Source organism: Anser anser (assembly GCF_964211835.1).
Source record: "Anser anser genome assembly, chromosome: 18".
Lineage (NCBI taxonomy): Eukaryota > Metazoa > Chordata > Aves > Anseriformes > Anatidae > Anser > Anser anser.
In genome coordinates, this window is record NC_139739.1 from 8,937,641 (window position 1) to 8,957,265 (window position 19,625).

At 55.7% G+C, this 19,625-nt stretch overlaps 1 protein-coding gene across 9 annotated transcripts in view; it reads right to left on the minus strand.

The window, feature by feature from the left end:
• Positions 1 to 19,625, minus strand: part of SEPTIN5 (septin 5) — a 43,907-nt gene that overhangs the window by 9,792 nt on the left and 14,490 nt on the right. For 4 of the 9 annotated variants that reach the window (XM_083803501.1, XM_083803502.1, XM_083803500.1 and 1 more), the window contains 3 exons: positions 1,277 to 1,373; positions 810 to 896; positions 122 to 245 (listed from right to left, as the gene is read on the minus strand). In XM_083803501.1, the coding sequence (XP_083659627.1) occupies positions 122 to 245; positions 810 to 896; positions 1,277 to 1,373 (308 nt within the window). Of the gene's footprint in view, positions 1 to 121; positions 246 to 809; positions 897 to 1,276; positions 1,374 to 3,199; positions 3,242 to 5,996; positions 6,469 to 16,508; positions 16,542 to 17,713; positions 17,858 to 19,625 lie in introns of those variants that run through there. The other 5 variants (XM_083803503.1, XM_083803497.1, XM_083803498.1 and 2 more) reach the window with 5 other exon arrangements.

Sequence of the window (19,625 nt, forward strand, 5' to 3'; positions counted from 1 at the left end):
TGTCTCCAGGGACTAAGATGCAGCAGCATTCCGTCCCCACTGCCAAACCCCTTCCTGTGAAGCAGCCACAGAAAACAGATGTGGCCAAGGACTAAGAGGAAGGCAGCACTGGCCTGCTCACCACTCAGTGTTGTTAACAGCATCTCCAAAGCCTGGTGTGTCCACTATGGTCAGCTTCAGCTTGACGCCCTTCTCCTCAATGTCCACTGTATGCTTGACAATCTCCACTGTCTGGTTGATTCTCTCTTTGAACAGGAATACATGAGTTAAGGCCAGCCATTAATGGTGGGGATCCCGACTCACACCCATGACGAGATGCTCCCCGCTTATCACTCAGCACAGGGAGTAACACAGGTTTCAAAAAACCTCGACCATCCTCTAAGAAGCTTCAGGGGTGGTAAGGGAGACCAGCAGCAGGCGGACAGACCTCTGAGAAGGCACACAAACTTTCAAACTGCTTGTAGCCCAGCTGTTCTGAACATGTCCAGTCACTTGGGAAAGGGAATCCCTACCACACACTAGCACCCAAGAACAAAAGACAAATCTCAACTTCTCAACCCAAAGGGTTAGTGCTGCTCTACAGCCTCACCTCCCCCTCGTAGGGCAGAAGAACCCTACAGCCAAACCCTTCTTGCTTGGATCCTAGTGTCCCTGCAGCCAGTAAATGAGAGCAGAGCAACAAAAACCAGGGCTGGGATCCAGCCAGGCTGTAGTTGCTGCTGAATCAAGGAGCCAAAGGACTGGTCTCCTTAAGACGGTACAGACTTGGGGGTACAAGAACCCATTTGACCCCCTTTACCCCAACTTACCCTCTGCATTGAGGAGCTTTCTGTCTTTGTAGAGATCCGTCAGGAACAGGCTGTTCACGAGCGTGGATTTGCCCAGACCCGACTCTCCTAATTGACAGAGTGCAAAGGGGAGGAGGGAAAAGCAAACAACATGACCCACTAATTGACTTACAAATGAAACTCTGAACAAGGCTTTGAATCCTGAGCCAGAGGAAGTGAGAGATATGAGCTGCCTGGAGCTGTTTATGGGCATTACGTTTTTCCAGCAGTGGGAGGCCTTTTGCTGCAAGAAATCTCAATCCTTGTATAAAATCATCCTCCCTTCCCTTCCTCTCGCTCATTTCCTGGCTGGTCCTGCCTTCACCACCCACCCAACCGCTCTGATGGAGAAGCTCAGTGCTCACTTGAGAGGGCTACAAGTGGTCAGGGCGGTCCCCCTCCACACACCCACCATGCGGCCCAGCCTCCTCCATCCACAGCAGCCTCACCTGCAACCATCAGGGTGAAGTCGAAACCTTTCTTCACAGATTTCCGGTGGACCTGGTTCGGCAGAGTGGCAAAGCCCACGTACTGCTTCTCATGGTCCTGCAGGGCAGAGGCGGGCAGGAGAAGGTCAGGGTGTGCCACCACTCCTGCTTGAGCATCACAAAGCAACAGGGGATAGGATTCAAATGATTCAAAAAGCCCTGAGGCAGAGCCAAGGGGTGGAGGAAGGACGGGTCCCTGCCCCAGCAGCAGTGTGGGACTCAGGGACAAGGCTCAGGGACTCCTGCCCTTCCTGCAGGTGCCTGGTGGCACCGAGAGCCACCTCCGCGCAACCACTGCCAGGATTAGCTGCTCTCACCCGCACACGGGACCAGGCACAGCCTGCCTCCCCACCACAGAGCAGATCTGGGGCTGCTGCTGACGAATGTATCTCATAACTCTTTGCTGCTTCTGCACAGTCACCGCTCCCCGGGTCTTTCAGAGCCATTCGTGCACCTCTCCCAGCAGAGGCGTGCAGCACGCAGAGGAGGGCTCTGTGTAATTAGCAAGAGGGGCTCAAGGTGTCCTGAGCCACGGCCAGATGAAGGCACGGTGGCTTGGCTTCTGCGTGACCTGGGAGGGGATTATTTCTTGCTGTGTCACAGCCACTCCTGGCTGAGTAAGAGGAAATCCTGCATAATCTCTGGTGTTATTTCTGAAGAGACGAAAGTTCAAGGAGCATGGCATGGGGGAAGATGCGCAGTATCTCTGCCTAGATAAGGTGCTTTTGGTGACAGTATTACACACAGTATTACTGGAGGATTACGTACTGCCCTACCAACGCCCAGACCCCGCTTCCTGTCACTCAGCACTCTCTCACCACAAAAAAGCCGCAGCCACCCCGAGGCCCGCTGTGGGCCCCGTACAAGTGCACCACACGCACGCAGAGAGCAGCACGTCCAGCGGCACTTCCCGAGCACACAGCACGCATCCTGCAGCCACCAGCAAACACCCAGCCTGCGCCGCGTCCCGGGGTGCACCCCAAAGGTGAACACGGCTCGTCTACGGGGTCCACAGACCTGCTCCAGCTACTCCCCACGCTGGGCTCAGCACGCAGTCCTCCGCTCACAGCCCGGGTGGCTGCAGGTAGCTGCGGGCTGCATGGCTCCAGCCAGCCAGCTCCACCTGAGCACCCCTGGGGTTTCGCAGCCCGCTCCCCCCGCAGCAGCGTGTTCCCCTCCCCAGGGCCCATCGAAGCTGAAGGGTGGACAGAGACCCTGGCAAACACCTCCCTTCTTACAGGCTTTCCAAGCTAGACCCAAACACCTGAGCTAAAGACATCACAGACTCTGCATTTCAACATCACTTAGAATAAGTACACCCCTGGGATTCACACCGCAGGCAAATCTACGGAGCCAGGAGTTCCTCCGAACCAGCCCTGGCTCCCAACTGGTCACACACCATAAAGCCAGCCTCCCTGCGGCTCTCTGGCACTGGTTCTCCAGGCACGGTGGGGAAGGTCTCTGTTCCCAAGGTTAACTGGCTCCATTCCTGGGCACGCACTCACACAAGTCACTGCCCTGTGTGTCGAGCTTAGGGCAGTGCTGGCTCTCACCTCTCATGGTGCACTCAGGCCGACGGACACTGTCACTGCCTTCTAGAAATTCACCTTTGGTTTGGGTCTCAGAATTGGTTTCTTTTGCCCTGACAGAGGGACTGCGGGTTCTGGTCTTCACCTCACCTCCATGTTAACGTGGCAATGCTGCTTTACCACCCCACAGTTCAGAAAGGCAAGAAGGAACAGCACAAATAAATTAGAGAATTACAGAGTGTCCAAAGCACTCTCCTGACAGCTCTAAGGGCTGAGTTAAAAAGCATTGGCATCCCACAGCAGCAGTACAGTGAGCAGTGAGGCCCCAGGATGAAAAGTGACGGCAGCCACTTACAGGAAAGCAACGTCTGCCTGGAGACACTGCACGGCCACCCAAAAGGCTCTGCAAAGGGAAGACACAAGGTGTGCAAGGCACGGAGAGAAATGTGTTCACAGCAATATCAAGAAAAGAAGATAAAACGGCCCCCTTCCATCCTTTCTGGCTGCTCTGGTTCCTGGTGAAACACAATCACAAATACAACCAAGGCGCACAAGTAACAGCCCGTGCCTCACAGCGCATGGAGCAGCGAGCGGCACAGATATGCAGCGTCCTGCCCTTTGTGCTTCTCGTGTAGCCAAGCTTTGCTTCAGGAGCACGAAAGAGACCTGCACCAACCTTTATCAGACTTTGGAAAGGCAACGATTACCTGCTCTCTGCAGTGACTTTACATGCCAAACAGCAATAGGCGGACATAATAAAACCGTGGCTGAGGCTTGGGGTGTGTTTCTGTTTCTTTGCTTTTTAAGCTAGATGACTAAAGGCTGACAATGGAGATACTGGGAAGCTGAGCTCTGGTGCAACCCTGCTTACTTCAGCCAAGTGCAACTGGCTGAACCTGATCTCTTGTTTCTGTTCAGCCCAACCAAGAAAATGGGGATTTATTGTAGCTCCAGTTACTTCCCCATAGCTCAGTGGAGTCAGGACAGTTCGCAAGAAGTGAGCAAATCCCAGCTGGTGCAGGATGCTGCCCTTTTCCCATGGCTCATGCGGTCATTTCCCTTGGAATAAGACAGAGCAGTGCTGAGCACAAGGTCAAGGGAAGGGCTTCCCTCTCACAGGGGAAGGCAGCCAGAGGTGTGAGGGGAAGAGCCCTGTCCCTGGCCATGCCCCCCTCCAACCAGCCACAGACACACTGTGGAGGCCCGGTGGCAGCCAGCGTGTCTGTGAAGGGGAAGGCCAGAGATGCAGGGCCAACAGAGGGGTGATCGCCTCCTTTAACAGCCATCCTCTTGGGAACAACAGCTCGGCCCCTGCACTGCGGTCAGCCTGTCCCATGGTTCTTCCCCGGCTTTGAGGCACCCAGCGTGTGCTCCCACCCTGGCCGTGTTGGGCACCTGTGACAGGCACACTCACCTGGGTTACAGCCACCTTCACTAGTGTGCCAAGATCAACGTGGTGTGTAAGGAGCCCAGGTACCATCCTGAGCCCGGTGCCTGCCTTCCTCAAGGCTCTGCGCCACTCACCACCTTCGTTAGTGCACAGCATGGCTGCTGGCTGCAGAGCAACTGTGCTCAGGATGCAGAGCCCTGAAGGGGGCAAAGGGGGATGGGGAGGGCTGGTGGAAGAAGGCAGGTGGCTTTCTGCATAGTGAAAAGCTGAAATCCATTAATCAGATGGCAGACTTTGACTGAGGGGCCTCCTAGAGGCATCACAGCGCCCTCCTCATGCTCCTGACCCACGTGAGCAGCTCCCATCAGGCTGACAGGGGCCAGGACAGCTGGGCACGGAGCTGTGCTTCCCTCGCCAGCCCCAGCTGTCAGGAAGCAGCCCCGCCAGCAGTGCTCTGCTCCATGGAGCCCCTCTCCCCAGCACCCCCTCCTCATGCTGCCTTTGTTCCCGTGCCTGGGAACGTGTCCCGCACACCGCAGCAGAGGCCACCAAAAACGTGGCTGACCTCTGGGGCCCTGTTACAAACCAAAGCTTCCCAAGCCAAGCAAAACACATCTGTGCCCTCCCTCAGCACACGCACTACGGTTTGCTGAACATCACAGTGACACACCGTGTCCTCACATCCTCCACCACCCCGCTGAGGCGCTGAGGCTCCCTGGCACACAGTGAGGTCAAGCCAAGGAACAAAGCACCGGTGGGTTCAGGTCCTGTTCCTATCTGGTCTACGAATCCCCATGACCGAGGTGTTTTGGGGGCTGCCTGCACTACCACGGAGAAAGGCAGGAAGGCAGCAAGGACTCCATCGCCCCTCATTCTTTCCTCATCTCCCTTGTGGATGTGCTGCTCAAAGCGATCCAGATCTCATGTGACTTTGCCACTTATCCTGGGGATAAATGAGGCTTGCAGAGTGCATTCAAAAGTGCTAAAATTAAACACCATAGGATTACAGAAAATCTGAAGAATGGCCCCTACCCTATCTCTGGAGCAAACCCCAGAAATGGTAAAGCTTGTGATGGGGTCCTGATGAACCTGCCCCCACCAAGGCCCCAAATATTCTATTCAGACCCTTCCTCTGAACACTACAGAGCATGATGCCACTGTGCTGCCAGCCACAGCACTTTGGGGGGCTGCAGTTCCCCGCCTCGGGGCCCTGTGCCCGTTACAGCACAAGCCGCCCAGCTCTCTCCCGGCCGCCCTTCCTCCAGCCGTTCCCCTCCGGCCAGGCACGGCCGCCACATCTGCATCTGCACAAACCAGCAGGGCCCATTCCCAGAGGAGGGGCAGACCTTTGCATCCTTTCATTATCGGAAAGCTGCATAAATTAATGACACAAACAGCCTCCAGGGGATCCCCCATGTACATCTGCCTCCTCAGGCCCGGGGCTGAGTACGGAGCATTAGCCAAACCACCCGCCCACCAGCGTTCGGTGCGGCAGGAAGAAAACTGGCTAGCAAAGCACGGCTTTAACATAACGCAAACCAGGCTGCTTTGGGGCACACGCACAGCGCTAGCTCGTGCCCCGAGCCCCCCCAAGCGCACACACGCCATTCAGAGCAGGGAATCGCCGTGTGAGATAACCGCCCAGAAATATGGCACGCATCTCCCAGCTGTCCAGCCTGCTCCTCCGCCCTGCGCCCGTGGGGCTGCTCCCCTCCCGGAGTTGCCCGCAGGGTCCTTCTGTCCCCAGCCATCTCCCCCTTACCGGCTTCCTTCTGCTCCTCTGCTCCTCAGAGGTCTCATCTTGTGCCGCACACGTCTGCTCGGGCACCATCCTCCCCCCGCCTGTCCCCGCTGCTCCCTGGCTCGCAGGGTGCTATAAATACATCCCCGTACCTTCAGCTTGGCTGGGTGGCTTCGTTGTGCCTGCGTCCGGGGGGAAAGCAGCCTCTCCACTAACCGCTCCTGAATAATGATCGAATCCATAACCGCGGCCGGCAGGACGGACAGCCACCGCAGGCCAAGAAAAAAAAAACCCAACCCATGTGTTCCCTCCCAGCCTTCGCTAAATCCATGCGGCAGCCCCCCCGCCCACGCATGCACACACACGCAGGGCTGGCTCGGCTCGCCTCGGCGGCCCGCGAGGCGAGGAGCAGAGGCGAGCGGAGGAGAGGAGAGGAGAGAAGAGGCAAGCGGGCTCCCACGGCAGCTGCCCGGGATTTCCTGCCTCTGCCTGTGCTGCGGGAGGAGCCTGCCAGTGAGGACAGGACAAAAGCCACCACGGCTGCAGGCCAGAGCCAATGCCTCTCACTCTGCCAGCCTCCCGCGGAGAGGTTTTGCACGTACCAGCTGCTGTCCCAGCTCCGAGTCTGACTCCTCGCGTCAGCCGGAGGGTTTCTTGGATGTCCTGGTACAGTCAAGACAAAGGTTTGCTGCAAGGAAACTGCTCTTGGCAAAAATGTGCCGCTTCTGGCTGCGTGTACGGAAGACTAAGGGGTCCAGAAAATTCCCAAAAATCTGACTCCAGACTTAACCCCCTGGCCCCAATCCTGGTGGACGTGGGTCCCCCTCCACACAGTGCCGGTCCCTCTCTATCGTCCAGTCCAGGCGCTATTGGAGCTTCACCTCTGAATCCACGTGTAACAGGCAGCTGGTCTGTTCTGCACCTTATAGCAACTGTTCCAGCTTTGGAGAAAATTCAAAAAAAAAAAAGAAGTATCTGTGTGTTTGTTAAGCACAAGTAGCCAGCCTAGTAACAGCTTAGTATTCACAGAAAAATCATTTAAGCTTCAAGTTTAGGATCTGAACCCACATATAAGTCCTGCACTTCAGCTCTTCTATGCAGCCATAGAAACTGAACATGAATTTATTTGAAACAAACAGTTTTAATCTCATATAATCACATGATCCCAGAATCTGGGGGTTAATCTCACGGCACTCATAATAGAGCCACACGAGATGGCAACACTGGTGGTGCTGGAGGAACCTGCAACTTGACACACGGGTTCCTGAGCAGCTTTCTGCCCAAACAGGGCAGGATGCTGGCTCCCCGCTACACTCCTGCCTCTCTCCCAGCCCCAGCTCCCGCTGCTTTTCTGGGAGCCGCAGGTTTCCAGCAGCAACTGTAGAGAGCACGGGATCAGTGGGGCTGCCCTGCTCAGCCTCAGGCTGCAACCCAGGGCCCCAGCTGCACACCCCACGCGGCTGATAGGAGGTTCTGCCGCAAGGTACAGAGATACCAGGAGATCTCCAGTGGCCTGGAGTCTGGGAGCAGCTGCAAGAGTAGAAAGGTCTTAGAAGCTGGGCTTCTGCACACACCGTACTGGGGGGAGACTGGACACAGAAAAAGAACGATGTTTTACCTACACTACCATCCTGCAAGCTGAGGAAAGGTGAGGAGTTGCAGGCACGAGGTTCTAGAGGCTGAGAAACATAAGAGGGAGAACTGGGAAACAATCCCAGAGAGGAAAACTCCCTCCCTGTGGCAGCTGTGATATCACATGCACAGAGCCCTTTTCCAAACCACCTTGCCCTACCGGTAGCATCCTTAAGTTCTGCTCACTGGGGTTTGTTCCCAGTCATTTCTGAGTGTAGTGGCCAAGCAGGTCTGGACTGAGATCCAGGTGTGGCAAGAGTTGCCACTTCTCAGAACAAGGCATTTTGCCTTGCCCCCTTATGGCAGCTCTTCCACTACTCTGAGGTCGTGTCCATTTTCAGGGGGTAGATAACACTTGCAATGTCCTCCCAGCTCAACAGTAGGTCAAGCCACACTCATGACACTTTTTTTCCCCCTCCAAGATTCACAATATCTGATTCCTGCTTCCCTGACTGGAGGACTCCACCACCACAGTCTGCAGCTTGTATATGACTGAGGAGCACTGAAGGTGTCACACTGTACCAGGCAGCAAGAGCAATGGCTTGGGGATACACAAGAAACAAATCTGAACTTACTTGCAATAACACAGAGGTTCCACCAGTCCTTCCACCCCATAAACCACAATAGCTGCAACCAAACCCTCTCCAACCTCCACGAATTCTCATGGCTTGAAAAACCCTTGTCTGAAGACCACAGGCCACACGGCCACCAACCACAAGCATCTGCCTGGGCACAGGGAGGCACACTGTGTCCTCACCAGCCCACTGCACCCAAAGGGAGCATTCTTCTGAGCTGGGATCACAGATGAAATCAACAATGATTTGGTTGCGACAAAACCACAGTGTTGTTCATGGCCCCAGGAACCGTGCTGACGGTGCAGCCAGGAACAAGGAGCTTCTGTCTCCTGAGCGCCTTGAGCTCTCACATCACACACGGCTCTCGGGACTGGCAGCCAGGGAGGAATTCCAGCCAGGAGGCCACGCCTGGGAATGGAGAGAGCAGATCGGAAAAGAAGCCCAGAAGGGAAGGACTTTGCTACAGAGAGCACTGCATGGCCAGCGCTACAGCTTTCAAAGCACTGAAGGAGGACTGATGGCTCCCAGACTCGGCCTCCTCTGCCCCTCCTGGAGATGCTCGTCTTGGCTCCTCTTCCACCCAGAGTCACCAAAGCAGAAGCGATGAGCCAAGGACAGGCTTGTGCCACACAGACGTGCTGCAGGGCACACCCAGTCATTGACTCAGGTTGGTCCATGTGCAAACCTCCAAAGATGGCCAGGCCAAACCTTATTTTGTCTTTGCCCTTTCTCATTTCCCCCCTCCCTTTTCACACAGGCCCTGGAAGTGCCCAGTAGAAGCTCTGACCTGCTCCTCCAACAAGAAGCCTGATGTACAACACCCTTGAGAGAGAAAAACAGCACAGAGGACATCTCACACGCTGTGAGCAGTGGAGCTCAGCAGGGAAACGCACATCTTCACCCTTTCAAAATATAAAGCGAAACCAAAGTGTCTTCTGCCACCAGCAGCAAGGGAAACGCAGCTGCAGGGTGCACCAAGCCAGCCCCACCTCACAGACCAGCCCTTCTTTGTCACACTGCAACAGCAAAATAGACAAGAAGTCACCAACCAGTGCCATCAGGCACAGCCTGACCTCTCGGAGTTACTGCTGCGTTGAGCACGTGCCTGCCAGCAAGGGGGCCAGGGCAGAGCCAAGGCATGTGCCCAGCTTTCTGCAAGGTTTCTCCTTTGGCTCGGGGCGGCTGCTGCCTGGGAGCTGCCCTGGGCAGGGGACGCAGCATGTGGGAAGAGCTGTGGCTGCACACCAGCGGTGAGGGAGCGATGTCCTACTTTTCCCTTTGTTAAAGGAGATTTCTAGCCTGCAGAGCTGAAGACAGTCTCTGAGAAGAGGAGAGAAAACACATTAATTCATGGTTTTAGGTATAAACTCTCAGAAGGCAGAATTTACCCCTGGACAGCTGGCCGGAGAACACAAAACCTCCCTGGGAGCAGCACATCAGCCTTGGGGGGGTGCGGCAAGCCCTCACACTGCACACCCACACCACACACCCATACGAGGAACAAGGAGCCACAGCAGAACAAGGGAGATGCAGGGCACCCAGCACCCCAAAGCGGGGCTGGAAGCGGGATGCCCACTACAGACCAGGCAGCGCTCGGGGCCTGGCAGGGATGGGCAGAGCTCGGCTACAAGGAGCTCAGTGCTGCGAGTGTGACGAGCAAGGAGCAGCGACGACATGAGGATGGGCAAGGAGAGAACAGATCAGAAATGGAGGCGGGGAGAGGAAATTCTGTCCTTGGCTAAATATACACCGTCCTGGCTGGGCTCCAGGGACAGCAACCAGAGCCCCGCACACCTTCCCCCCAGCAGCCCCCAGCTCCCAACTCAGTTGCTGCCTTCTCCTCTCCCACTGCGTGGAAAATCGGTGCTGACTGTGGACAGGTAAATCTCGTGGGTGTCACGAGGCTTACACTGATGCTCCAACACCAGCAGAGCAGCACAGTTACCCTGAGGCTCCCGCTGACCTGACCCAAGAGAAAACACCTGGCTGATCTAAACTCTGAGGATGAATTAAACCTTGAACTTGTAAGCAAGGCTCTAAGTCAGTGGTCACAGGAAGCGTCAGAGCTTCATCCTTTGATGCTCTGGAAAAAGCAAGAAACCAGACGAGCAGAGCTCTGCTGAAACCCCAAAACACAGGACTATTCTCCTGCACATACAGGGCCGCGAGCACAATCAACACAGCAACCAAATCTCCTGTGTTTTCTTTTACCTACTCCACAGGTCAAGTTTTAATTTCCGCTGAAGGATCACTGCTGTTTTTCCACATAATCCCTCCAGAAATCTATTAAATTGCATTTTAATGGTATTTGTGCTCCCTGCTCCCACCTGAAGCACCTCAGGCTTCCCAGGCGGCACTGTGTGACTCACCAGGTGCCTCCACTTCCAGCTCTGAAAAAGGACCAGGGACCATAAATTCCCTCCCACTTCTTTAAACTTGTGACTCCCTCTGGAGCAAGTTGACAGCTCTTGTCACACCCAGCTCCTCTGCTCTTCATTTAGGATAATCTGTAAAATGTAAGAGGTTGGACAGACACGGTCTCTGGCTGGAACTTTTCCATGAATGCTCCGTTGCCATCCTCTCAGGAGAAGCACAGGAAAAGCCACTTGCAGGCAGAGCCTCCCTAGTGCGGTACCGACACGATCCACGCGAGGGAGAAGCCGACCAGCAGAAAGGCAGCTCTGGTGGGGACTGGCTGCCCTCGGTGTTGCAGCCAGCAGGAACAGGGAGCTCCCGCATCAGCTGCCCCTGACCAGAGCCGGGCAGAAATCAATTTATGGAGCAGACTTGCAGCCCTTGTTGCCCTGCCTCATGTAGGGTCCCAGGCAGCAGCACCTTCAGCTGTGAGCGCATTCCAAACCGTAGCAAAGGACGGGGATTTCCAAAGCTGGGCTGTTCAGACCGGAGGAGAAACCAGGCGGTGCAGGAAGGGCTGCAGCAGTCCCTCAGCACTACCCTGCTCCAGCCATGAATCGGGCTTACCTGGATTCCCTCCCTCTCACCTCAAAGCCACAGCTGGGAAAAGCAGAGAGGCAGCACAGAGCCCTGCCAGCCCTGGAAAGCCAGGAACAAGAACGCCTGAGAGAAAAACAGGTACACATCGTCCCAGGGCACAGACGTTGGCTGGGCTGGGAGCTCTCTGGAGAGAGAGGGTGGAAAATAACAGTGACTTATCCTCAGAAATGGAAGGGCACTGCTTCTCCAGCTCTCATATTGTCCATCCCAATGCCAAGAGCATCAGCAGCTTTGGAAGCTGTTGATGCACATTTATGTGCTTGAACAGCAAAAGGCTGGGGAGAGGACCCTACAGAAGGTCCACTTTCAACTTGTAGGCAGTGGTCCCAGTCCTGCGATCCTTACTCACAGAGTAGTCCCACTGAAATAGAGATGTCTGCTCACGTGATTAAGGGATGGAGGATCAGGCCTGCCTACCAAAGAGGCTGAATCCAAAACCAGAGAGGACGTCACAGCCCATGAGCATCATGAGACACTCCTGCCTGGTCCAGCAGGGCCAGCCCTTGGGCATCAGCAGGGAAGGCAGTCCAGGCTGGGGCAGCACGGCACGCCGAGCAGGGACCAAGCAGGGGACAAACAAGGCTGGAAAAGGGACCCAGGCAGGGATGCTCCTGGTTCATCCCCAGTACACCCATCTCAGGGATGCTTCCAGCTCTTCAAGAAGGTCTTGAACATGCTGTCTTCCCTGCAGGCTCCCAAAAAAGTATTGGGAGAACACAAGACAACTATCTTGGGCCAGTTCCCAACCCCTGTCTGGGTCTCCCAGCTACAATTAACATAACTTTAGGAGTAGCTGATGCCCACAAGAGAGGAGAATGAGCCCACTCTTAGCTCACAAGATCATTTTTAATTCCATTACATTAGTTAAGGGAAAAAAGGCAGTGCTTGAAAGTAACCTTCAATCGTGGAAGGCACCCAGCAAGAGGAATGCCAGCCCCAGCCTGTGAGAGCAACCACCCCCAAAAGCACTGCAGCCTTCAAGGGCAGACAGACTGCTGTGCGCCATGGAAAGGAGGAAGAGCACCTCCTCCTTCCCAGGGGGGCTCCTGTGGGTCTCCCCCCAGCCCCCAGACCCCCTGGCTCCAGCCTCCCACCCTCCCCCTGCTGTCCCGCGCAGCCACCCCATGGTAACAAAGCACAGTTCTTGTGCACGCTCACTGACATGGCAGAGGGGCACAGGGACCTCCACCTTCCTTCCCTCACCCTCAGGCTTGTACCACCAGCCCACCTGAGCCAGAGGAGCCTGCTGAGAGGCTGCCAGGCACTCACCCTCCTCCCTTTACACCTGCGCAGCTCTGCCCATGCTCCACCAGGACATGACACGGTCGTACCCAGCTGCAAAGCTCAGCCCTTGGAGCCTGGCACAGGGCACTGCCTCGGAGAAGGCAGTTACCTGGTCTCACCCGGCTCCCTGTAACGGGCACTTGGCCACCAGACATCCCCGACGGGACCCCCAGGACTCCCCACTTCCCAGCCCTGGCAGCCCACATCAGCCTGCCCCGGGCTGGGCCCTGCGTCAGGACTAAGGTTTGTCTTTGCAGATGGATAATTAGATTCCCTTTCCATTTCCTTTTCCTCCTGATGGTTTCTCTGCCTGGCAATTTCCCCACAGCCCTGCATGATCCAGCAACATTAGTCAGAGGGAAATTCTGCTCCCTTCCTCCCCTGGATGTTTCTTTTGGTTCAATATAAACAACAGAGCGAACTGCGCAACAGTTGGAGTATTTCATTGCAGAAGCATTTGTCCTTTGCAGTCTGGCAAACGCGGCTTTCCCTCCCACACCTGCACCCTGCTCCTTCTCCCTGAGTGACACGGAAAATGACTGTGATGGTGTTGGCAATTGGAAGCAATAAGCTAATCAGCAGGAATAAGCAATAAGCGACGCTGGGGTTGCAGCACACCTCGATTTATGAGCAGTGGCGCAAAACACTGCTTTAGGGCAGGGATTGAAAGGCACACCTGTTTGTCAGCAGTGCTGCGAGACGTTCTCGGGAAAGGATCATAGCACATGACAGCAGGAACAAAAAGCTGAAGAAGAGACGGAGGAACCATGAAACCTGGGTAAACCAGCACAGTGCTCTCTGCGCTCTCTCAAAGCATCCACAGAGATCCTGACTGAGCACACAGGACGCCTGTCCTGCCCTGCCACCAAGCAGCTCCCTGGGAGGCAGTGCTGGTCCCTGAAGCCCGGATGTTTGCTAAAGCATCCCCAGGACCCGCAGAGATGCACAGACACAACACCTCCACCCAACAGAGGACAACAGAGCTGTCCTGCTGGGATTTACAGCTTCCCTACTGATCCCCCGTCACCAGAGATGTACAGATTGAGGCGGGCAGTCGGCTGCATGAGAGAAGAAGAAAAGGCAAGGGCTGCAAAACAGCAATGGCTGTGCTAGGTCCACACTTCAAAGACAGTCAAATTGACAGCCCAAGGCTTCCTCAGCTCTGGCCAATGGACAAAGGCTGGGGAACCTACCGGGCTGCAGCTCGGGACGATGCCATCAGAATAATTAAAATAGGAACACGGAGATGCTGTCCAACACCTGCTGTTCCCTTCTTCCCCATCAACTTGCTCCAGCAGACACTAAGCTTGGATACACCTCTGCTGCACAAATCACTGCTCCTCTGCCCTGGAGCATGACTGGAGATTTACACGTTGTTAAACGTTGTGGAGATGGGAGAAAATTTCAAGTCACTGAAAATCTAAATCAAACTGTGCTGTCTGTCAAAGAGAATTTAAAGAAAGTTTCTTTCAGCCTTCAGAGTAGTAGTCAGGGACTGCTGAGCATTGCTTCTCCTTACCAGAGATGCTGACCACTATGGAAAATATGAGGAGTTAGCCTGAGTTTGCAGTGAGACAGAGCAGAAGGCCCTCTGCCTGAATCTTAGCAGAGATTGTGCTGGATACGAGAGAACTTCCCACGTCCTGCCATCACGCAGGTGATGCGAGGTCTGAAGCTCACAGTCGGGATGCCCATTTGGATGAGGTACCCAGCCTGACGGACACCAACAAGGTCTGGGTGGCTCTGCGGTACCCAGCTGAGCACCCTGCCCGAGCCTGCTAGGGGAAGCACCGCCGCAGGGAGGGCAGCTCAGCACCACGGCGGTGGGAACACCCCAGCGGGGAGCTGCGAGCCAGCGCGTCCTGTCAGCACGGGAGCCTCGCTCTGCCTCAGCCCAGCCCGACTTCATTCGGGGTTGTGCAGCCCTGAGAGATTCCTGCCGACCGCTGAGATGACGCCATCTGTTTCCACTTACGTGCGGGCTCGCAGGAGCAGCTGCAACGGACTCCAGAGAGCCATTGCTCTCCTGAGCGGACAGGGACTGAGCAGCCAGTCTGTCTGTCTGTCTGCCCAAAGCAACCTCATACATCCCTCTGTGCCAAGGCACACCTGGGACGCACGGCAGCCCTCCCAGTTCGGTTTTGCTCTCAAGCTCTGCCATACACCCACCCACAGGCCACCTCCCTGCAGGCACAGAGGACTTGCTCCCAGCAGCCAGCACAACTGCACGAACCTCTCACTGTCCTGCAGCAGAGGAGGGGCTGACCAAGCTGTTCCCGCATCTCCTGGTCTGCCCCCTACAAAGCCAAAAAGAATCTGATCTGATGAACCAGGATCCCAAAGCTAATAGCTCTCTCCTTGTGTATCAGGGTCCTGCAGGACTCACACTGCGCAGAGCAATCTTTATCCACTCCTTTTTCACGTATTCGTTTTCCTGTATACTCGGGCCAACCGGGCATCCACCTAACCCAAAAAGGGGCAAGACCTGCCAGTGGTGGCTGCAGCAGTCCCAGCCAGCACAAGAGCACAGAGCAAACAGTGGTGATAAAAACAGCAGCGTGTGGCACAGGGATGTTTGGGCTGCTTCTGAAAACAGAATCAGTAGGAGGGAAGGGAGAAGAACTGTGTGCTGGGAAGGATTGGCCCTGTCTGGCAGCTGAGCTGCAGGAGGACTCTGCCTCCTCATTTTACCGTTTCCACCTGCTTCAGGAGGGAAAACCAGTTCTCTTGCTCAACACATCTCATGCTCTGAAACAGATTGCTTAATTCTTGGCAAATTGGGTTCAGCAACTACCCTTTTCCTGTGGTTACTGCTTCCTCTCTGAGCACACAGTGTTTTCTGGAGCCAGCAGAGACCTCGTGCTCCTCTCAGCCTGCCCGCCCAGGCCCTGTGATTCCCCTCAGCCATTCCTCCCTTTGGAAGAGCCGGTATCTGCAGCAATCACGGCAGAGCACTTACTGAGCTCTCCTTTCCTTCTCAACAAAATCTTCACAGTCTTGCTTAGAGCCAGCAGAACAGAGCTTTCCTGGAGAACAGCGCTCCTCGGTTGGGAAGGAGGGAACACCAGGCCACAGCACGAGCACCACGGGCAGCAGCAGCGCGCTGTGATACCGCAGCAGTCACAACCGCTGGACAAAACTACCCAGAATCAAAGCCACAAAGCATCCAGCGCAGTTTCACGGAGGGGATCCTTCCCAACGTGATCTTGTCCTACTGCCTCAAGCCCATCGCCGGCTTCTCAGCCCACTTGTGGTGGTTTCGTGTACCAGCCGCTGACCACACTGTGCAGCTCTCTCTCAACGCCCTGCTGAGTGCCTCCTGTGGCCACAGCCATGCCGAGCTCTGCGCCAGCGTGGCACCGAAGCTGCATGCAGCAATGGGAGGGCAGCCAGGGGAGACGACCCCAGGGGAAGGCCTCAGGTCCATGTGCAACAGCCTGCAGGGCCCCACGCGTGGCACGGGGCAGCCCGGCTGCTGAACACCACGAGCTGAGAGGCCAGCAGTCCTGCCTCCTGCAGCTCCTCAGCCCAGCGGGCAGAGCCCCCCTCGACCTGCTGCTCAGACCACCCAGAGTGAAGGAAGAGCGCAGGGCCGTGCCACCAGGCTGCTGGTTAGCCCCGAGCCGGGGGAAGCTGGGCGCAGAGCCCTGCATTAGCACCGCAGCTCCAGAGCCGACAAACCTCCCGCTGCTGGCAGTGCCTGCTACAAAAGCTCCTTTGTTCCTGACACACGAGCCCAGCCCAGGCTGCCGCCCGGACACACCATCTTTATTGTGCCCTACTGACACGGGCAGCTGGCAGGGCTCGCGGCTCAATGGCTGCTCTCTGCATGCTGCTGGGGCTCGCTCACAGGAGGCGCAGATGGCAGGGGGGTGCCAAGGGCCTGAGCCCAGCCAGGCAGTGAGCACCAGCACGGCAGGCCCTCCATCACCGACAGCAGCACAAGCCTCCCTCGGGGCTCTGCTGACCCAAACCCCTTGTCACAGGCACGGCAGAGCTCCTCTGTCACCCAGCCGGCCACACTCACCTGCCACTGCACTGCCATGTCACGTGCAGAGCTGCAGGATGCTGAGCAGAGGGCACAACGGGGGTGTTTTAAAGCAAAACCCCTGCTTGTCCATGCACTTTCAGGTTGCTCCATCGTGCACAGACACGGAGACCAGTCTCAAGCAGGAAAGAGGTAAAAAGACTGTGAGCTGCCATCCTCACAGCGACACACAGCAGGATCTGCTTTCAGCCCCTGCTCCCACCCAGTGCAAGAGGGGCAGGAGAGGAAGAGGAAGTCTCTTGCTGGATCCCAAGAAGGGTTAAATTCTCTCTATTCAGCAACGGTGGGAGGGAATTTATCTCCAGGCAGGAGTCTTGATACCACCTGGGATGAAGCCAAGAGAAAAGCAAATTCCTCCACTGAACTTATCCCCCTCCAGTGCTGCCTACCCAGCCACAGGGAGTTTCCTCTGCAGCCACACAGCCACAGAGACACAAGACTGTTTTTGTTTTCCCAGCCACAGTCTGCCACAGCCCAGCATCTCTTCAGTTGAGTTTGAGCCAGAAGACAACTAGGCTTAAGGGGAAGCGGCTGGACTCCCCCGCATGACCTGCGAGATGGCGCTCAGAGGCTGCTGTTCCTGGAGCACACAGTCACTTGCTGCAGTCCAGAGCTGCGCTTGGCAGAGCAGCCCCAGCAGCCAGGGTGGAGCTGGCCTCACTGGACACTAGCACGGTCCAAGGACTTTAGGCTCCAAGTGTGCAAGAGAAAATCCTGTCCGTCTCAGAGGAGCAGACGTCAGGGCACGAGGAAGAAGGGTCCTTTACCGTGTCAGGAAGGAGAATCCTCCGGTAGTCTCTGCAAGCAGTGGCTGCCTGGGACCTGGTGGTGACCGCTCAGATGGCTGCCCCCACCCTGTGCTCTGTAGGACAGGGCCTAGCTCTTCATCAGGAACTGCTCTGATACATGGTATTTCTAGCTGGGCCTCTTGTCCAACTGTCTTTGGACTCTGTGTTGTCTTCTTTTCCTTCCAGAAAGATAAAACACCCCACAGCCATCCCCACCTCTCGCACACTCGCACCCCGTGCCACAGCCCAGCGTGCAGCTACACCCCTTCCCCAAGCAGCAGGGCAGCTCAGACAGTGCCAAGCAGCCCTAAATCCTGGCAAATGGGGTGAGATGCCAGCACCTCACAGGGAGAGGAGGGGTTGGGGGCTGGCATGCTGTGGGATGTAAGATCCTACCTCCTACATGGCAAGAGCCCTCCGCTGAGCGGGAAGCACCGGGCTCTCCCCAGACACCCAGTCTCTCATCTGCAATGTTCAAAGAGCGATGTGAGCTGTGGTCGTGGCTCCAAACACTGCTCCACCTCAAAGCTGGAGACGGATGAGGTCACCTCCAGTCTGAAATCACTTCCTTTCTCAAGCTGCTCAAAAGACTGTGCCACAGAATAAAAAGTGTGGGATGGGCGGAGAGGGAAACCCAAGTCAACAGAGCATGTTCTCCATTAAGAGCTCAACACTTCATTAATCTCTGCCTCCCAGTCAGCTGCCATCCGAACCCACCACCTCCCCTCCCTCCTTCCCCTGCAAGAAGGAACCTGGCAGGGGCTGCTCTGAGTTAACAGCAGGGCATGGCACAAGCTGCATGGGTCTATGCCTGACCCCCAGCTCCCCAGATTCCACCCAGGCAGAGCGTTGAGGATTAATCACAGCCTAGAGCTGCCACAAAGTTCAGCCACACTGCTCCACCTTGTGCCCAGCTCCAACTGCTGACCCTCAAGCGCCTGCCCTGCAGCAGCCCAACTCTTTGCCCCCATGCACGTGGTTTGAAGTGACCCGTACTGGTAACTAATCCATCCGCACCGAACACAAACACCACAGCCCTGCGGCCTCTCCAGCACAGCCCCATTCTCCGGTGTCCATGGAGAACACATGGCCAGACTTGATCTCAGGACAGGTCCGTGCTGGGAACCTGGGCAGTGAACACAGCACAGGCTGATCCAAATGAGTTGTAGAGGAGGTGGCAGAAACACGAGCAGCTGAGGATCTAACAGGCTGTAAAACTTCTGTAGGCCTCCAGACAGTCAGTGCTGCAGTGAACTACTGGAACACCACCACTCACGTGAGCTGGGCCACCACGCTGGCCACAGGGACAACAGGATTCTCACTTCACATCCAGCTCAGGCGGTGCTGAACCCAGCACCACGAGGAACCAGGCAGCACAGGGGCATCCTAAGGAAAAGAGCCTTGCAACAGCCGCGCTTGGCCAGCAGAAACCAGAGGGACTGTTTAGTGGCATCATTTTAAAAACCCACTGACCACAGATGAATCAGTGTCTCATTCTTGGAAGCACTAAACTTACCAGTGTCCAACAGTGCCTCAAGCAGTAACGGCCAAGATACGTCACAGTCACACAGCTCCTTCCTCTAAGGCCATGGTTTTGTCCCCTCACCCCAGAGTTTGCTCTGCAGAGGGAGGCACCGAGGTTTTCTCAGCCCCTTCCAGAATTCCCCGTCTGCCATTGCAGAGGCAGCCGCAATGTGGAAGGGGCCATTTTGTGAGCAAATACAGATGCTGCAAGCCATATGCTGTTCAGGCCCAAACCAACTCCAGCCCATGCATGAAAATGCACAAGACCTTGGTCTTGAACGTGTGCCACAGCAGCAACTGGCTAAAGCAACCCTGGGCGGAACTTCTTGCTGCCATGCAGTAATGGGAGCTGCAGTAAGTGCAATGGAGATTGAAGCAAGGGGCACAGTATGTCGTGTGCACAGCTGTGGATCACATGGCACTTATTTCTAGGATTTCCTGCAAGCAGATAAAAAGCTGGAACTCAGGACCATTTGCTGATTTCTCTAGATCACACAACATCCCTGGAGCTGAATGGCCAAAGAAGTACAGCATGACTGCTTCTCCTACAGAGCCCTTTGTTCCCCAAACTTCTTCCAGAGTCCATCCCTGGACATCAACCAGCCAAGAAGATAATGAAAGCAAGAGCTTTCTCCCTTGCGGGCTTCAGCCTTTCTAGAAGTGGTGGACACCAGAGAAAGGAATCTCTTCTAAATTCTGGCTCCAGGCACAGAGACCTGGGCTGTACGTGTGGGTCTTCTTCAGCACAGACTAGGAATAAATACACTGTTGGATGGACACGTTT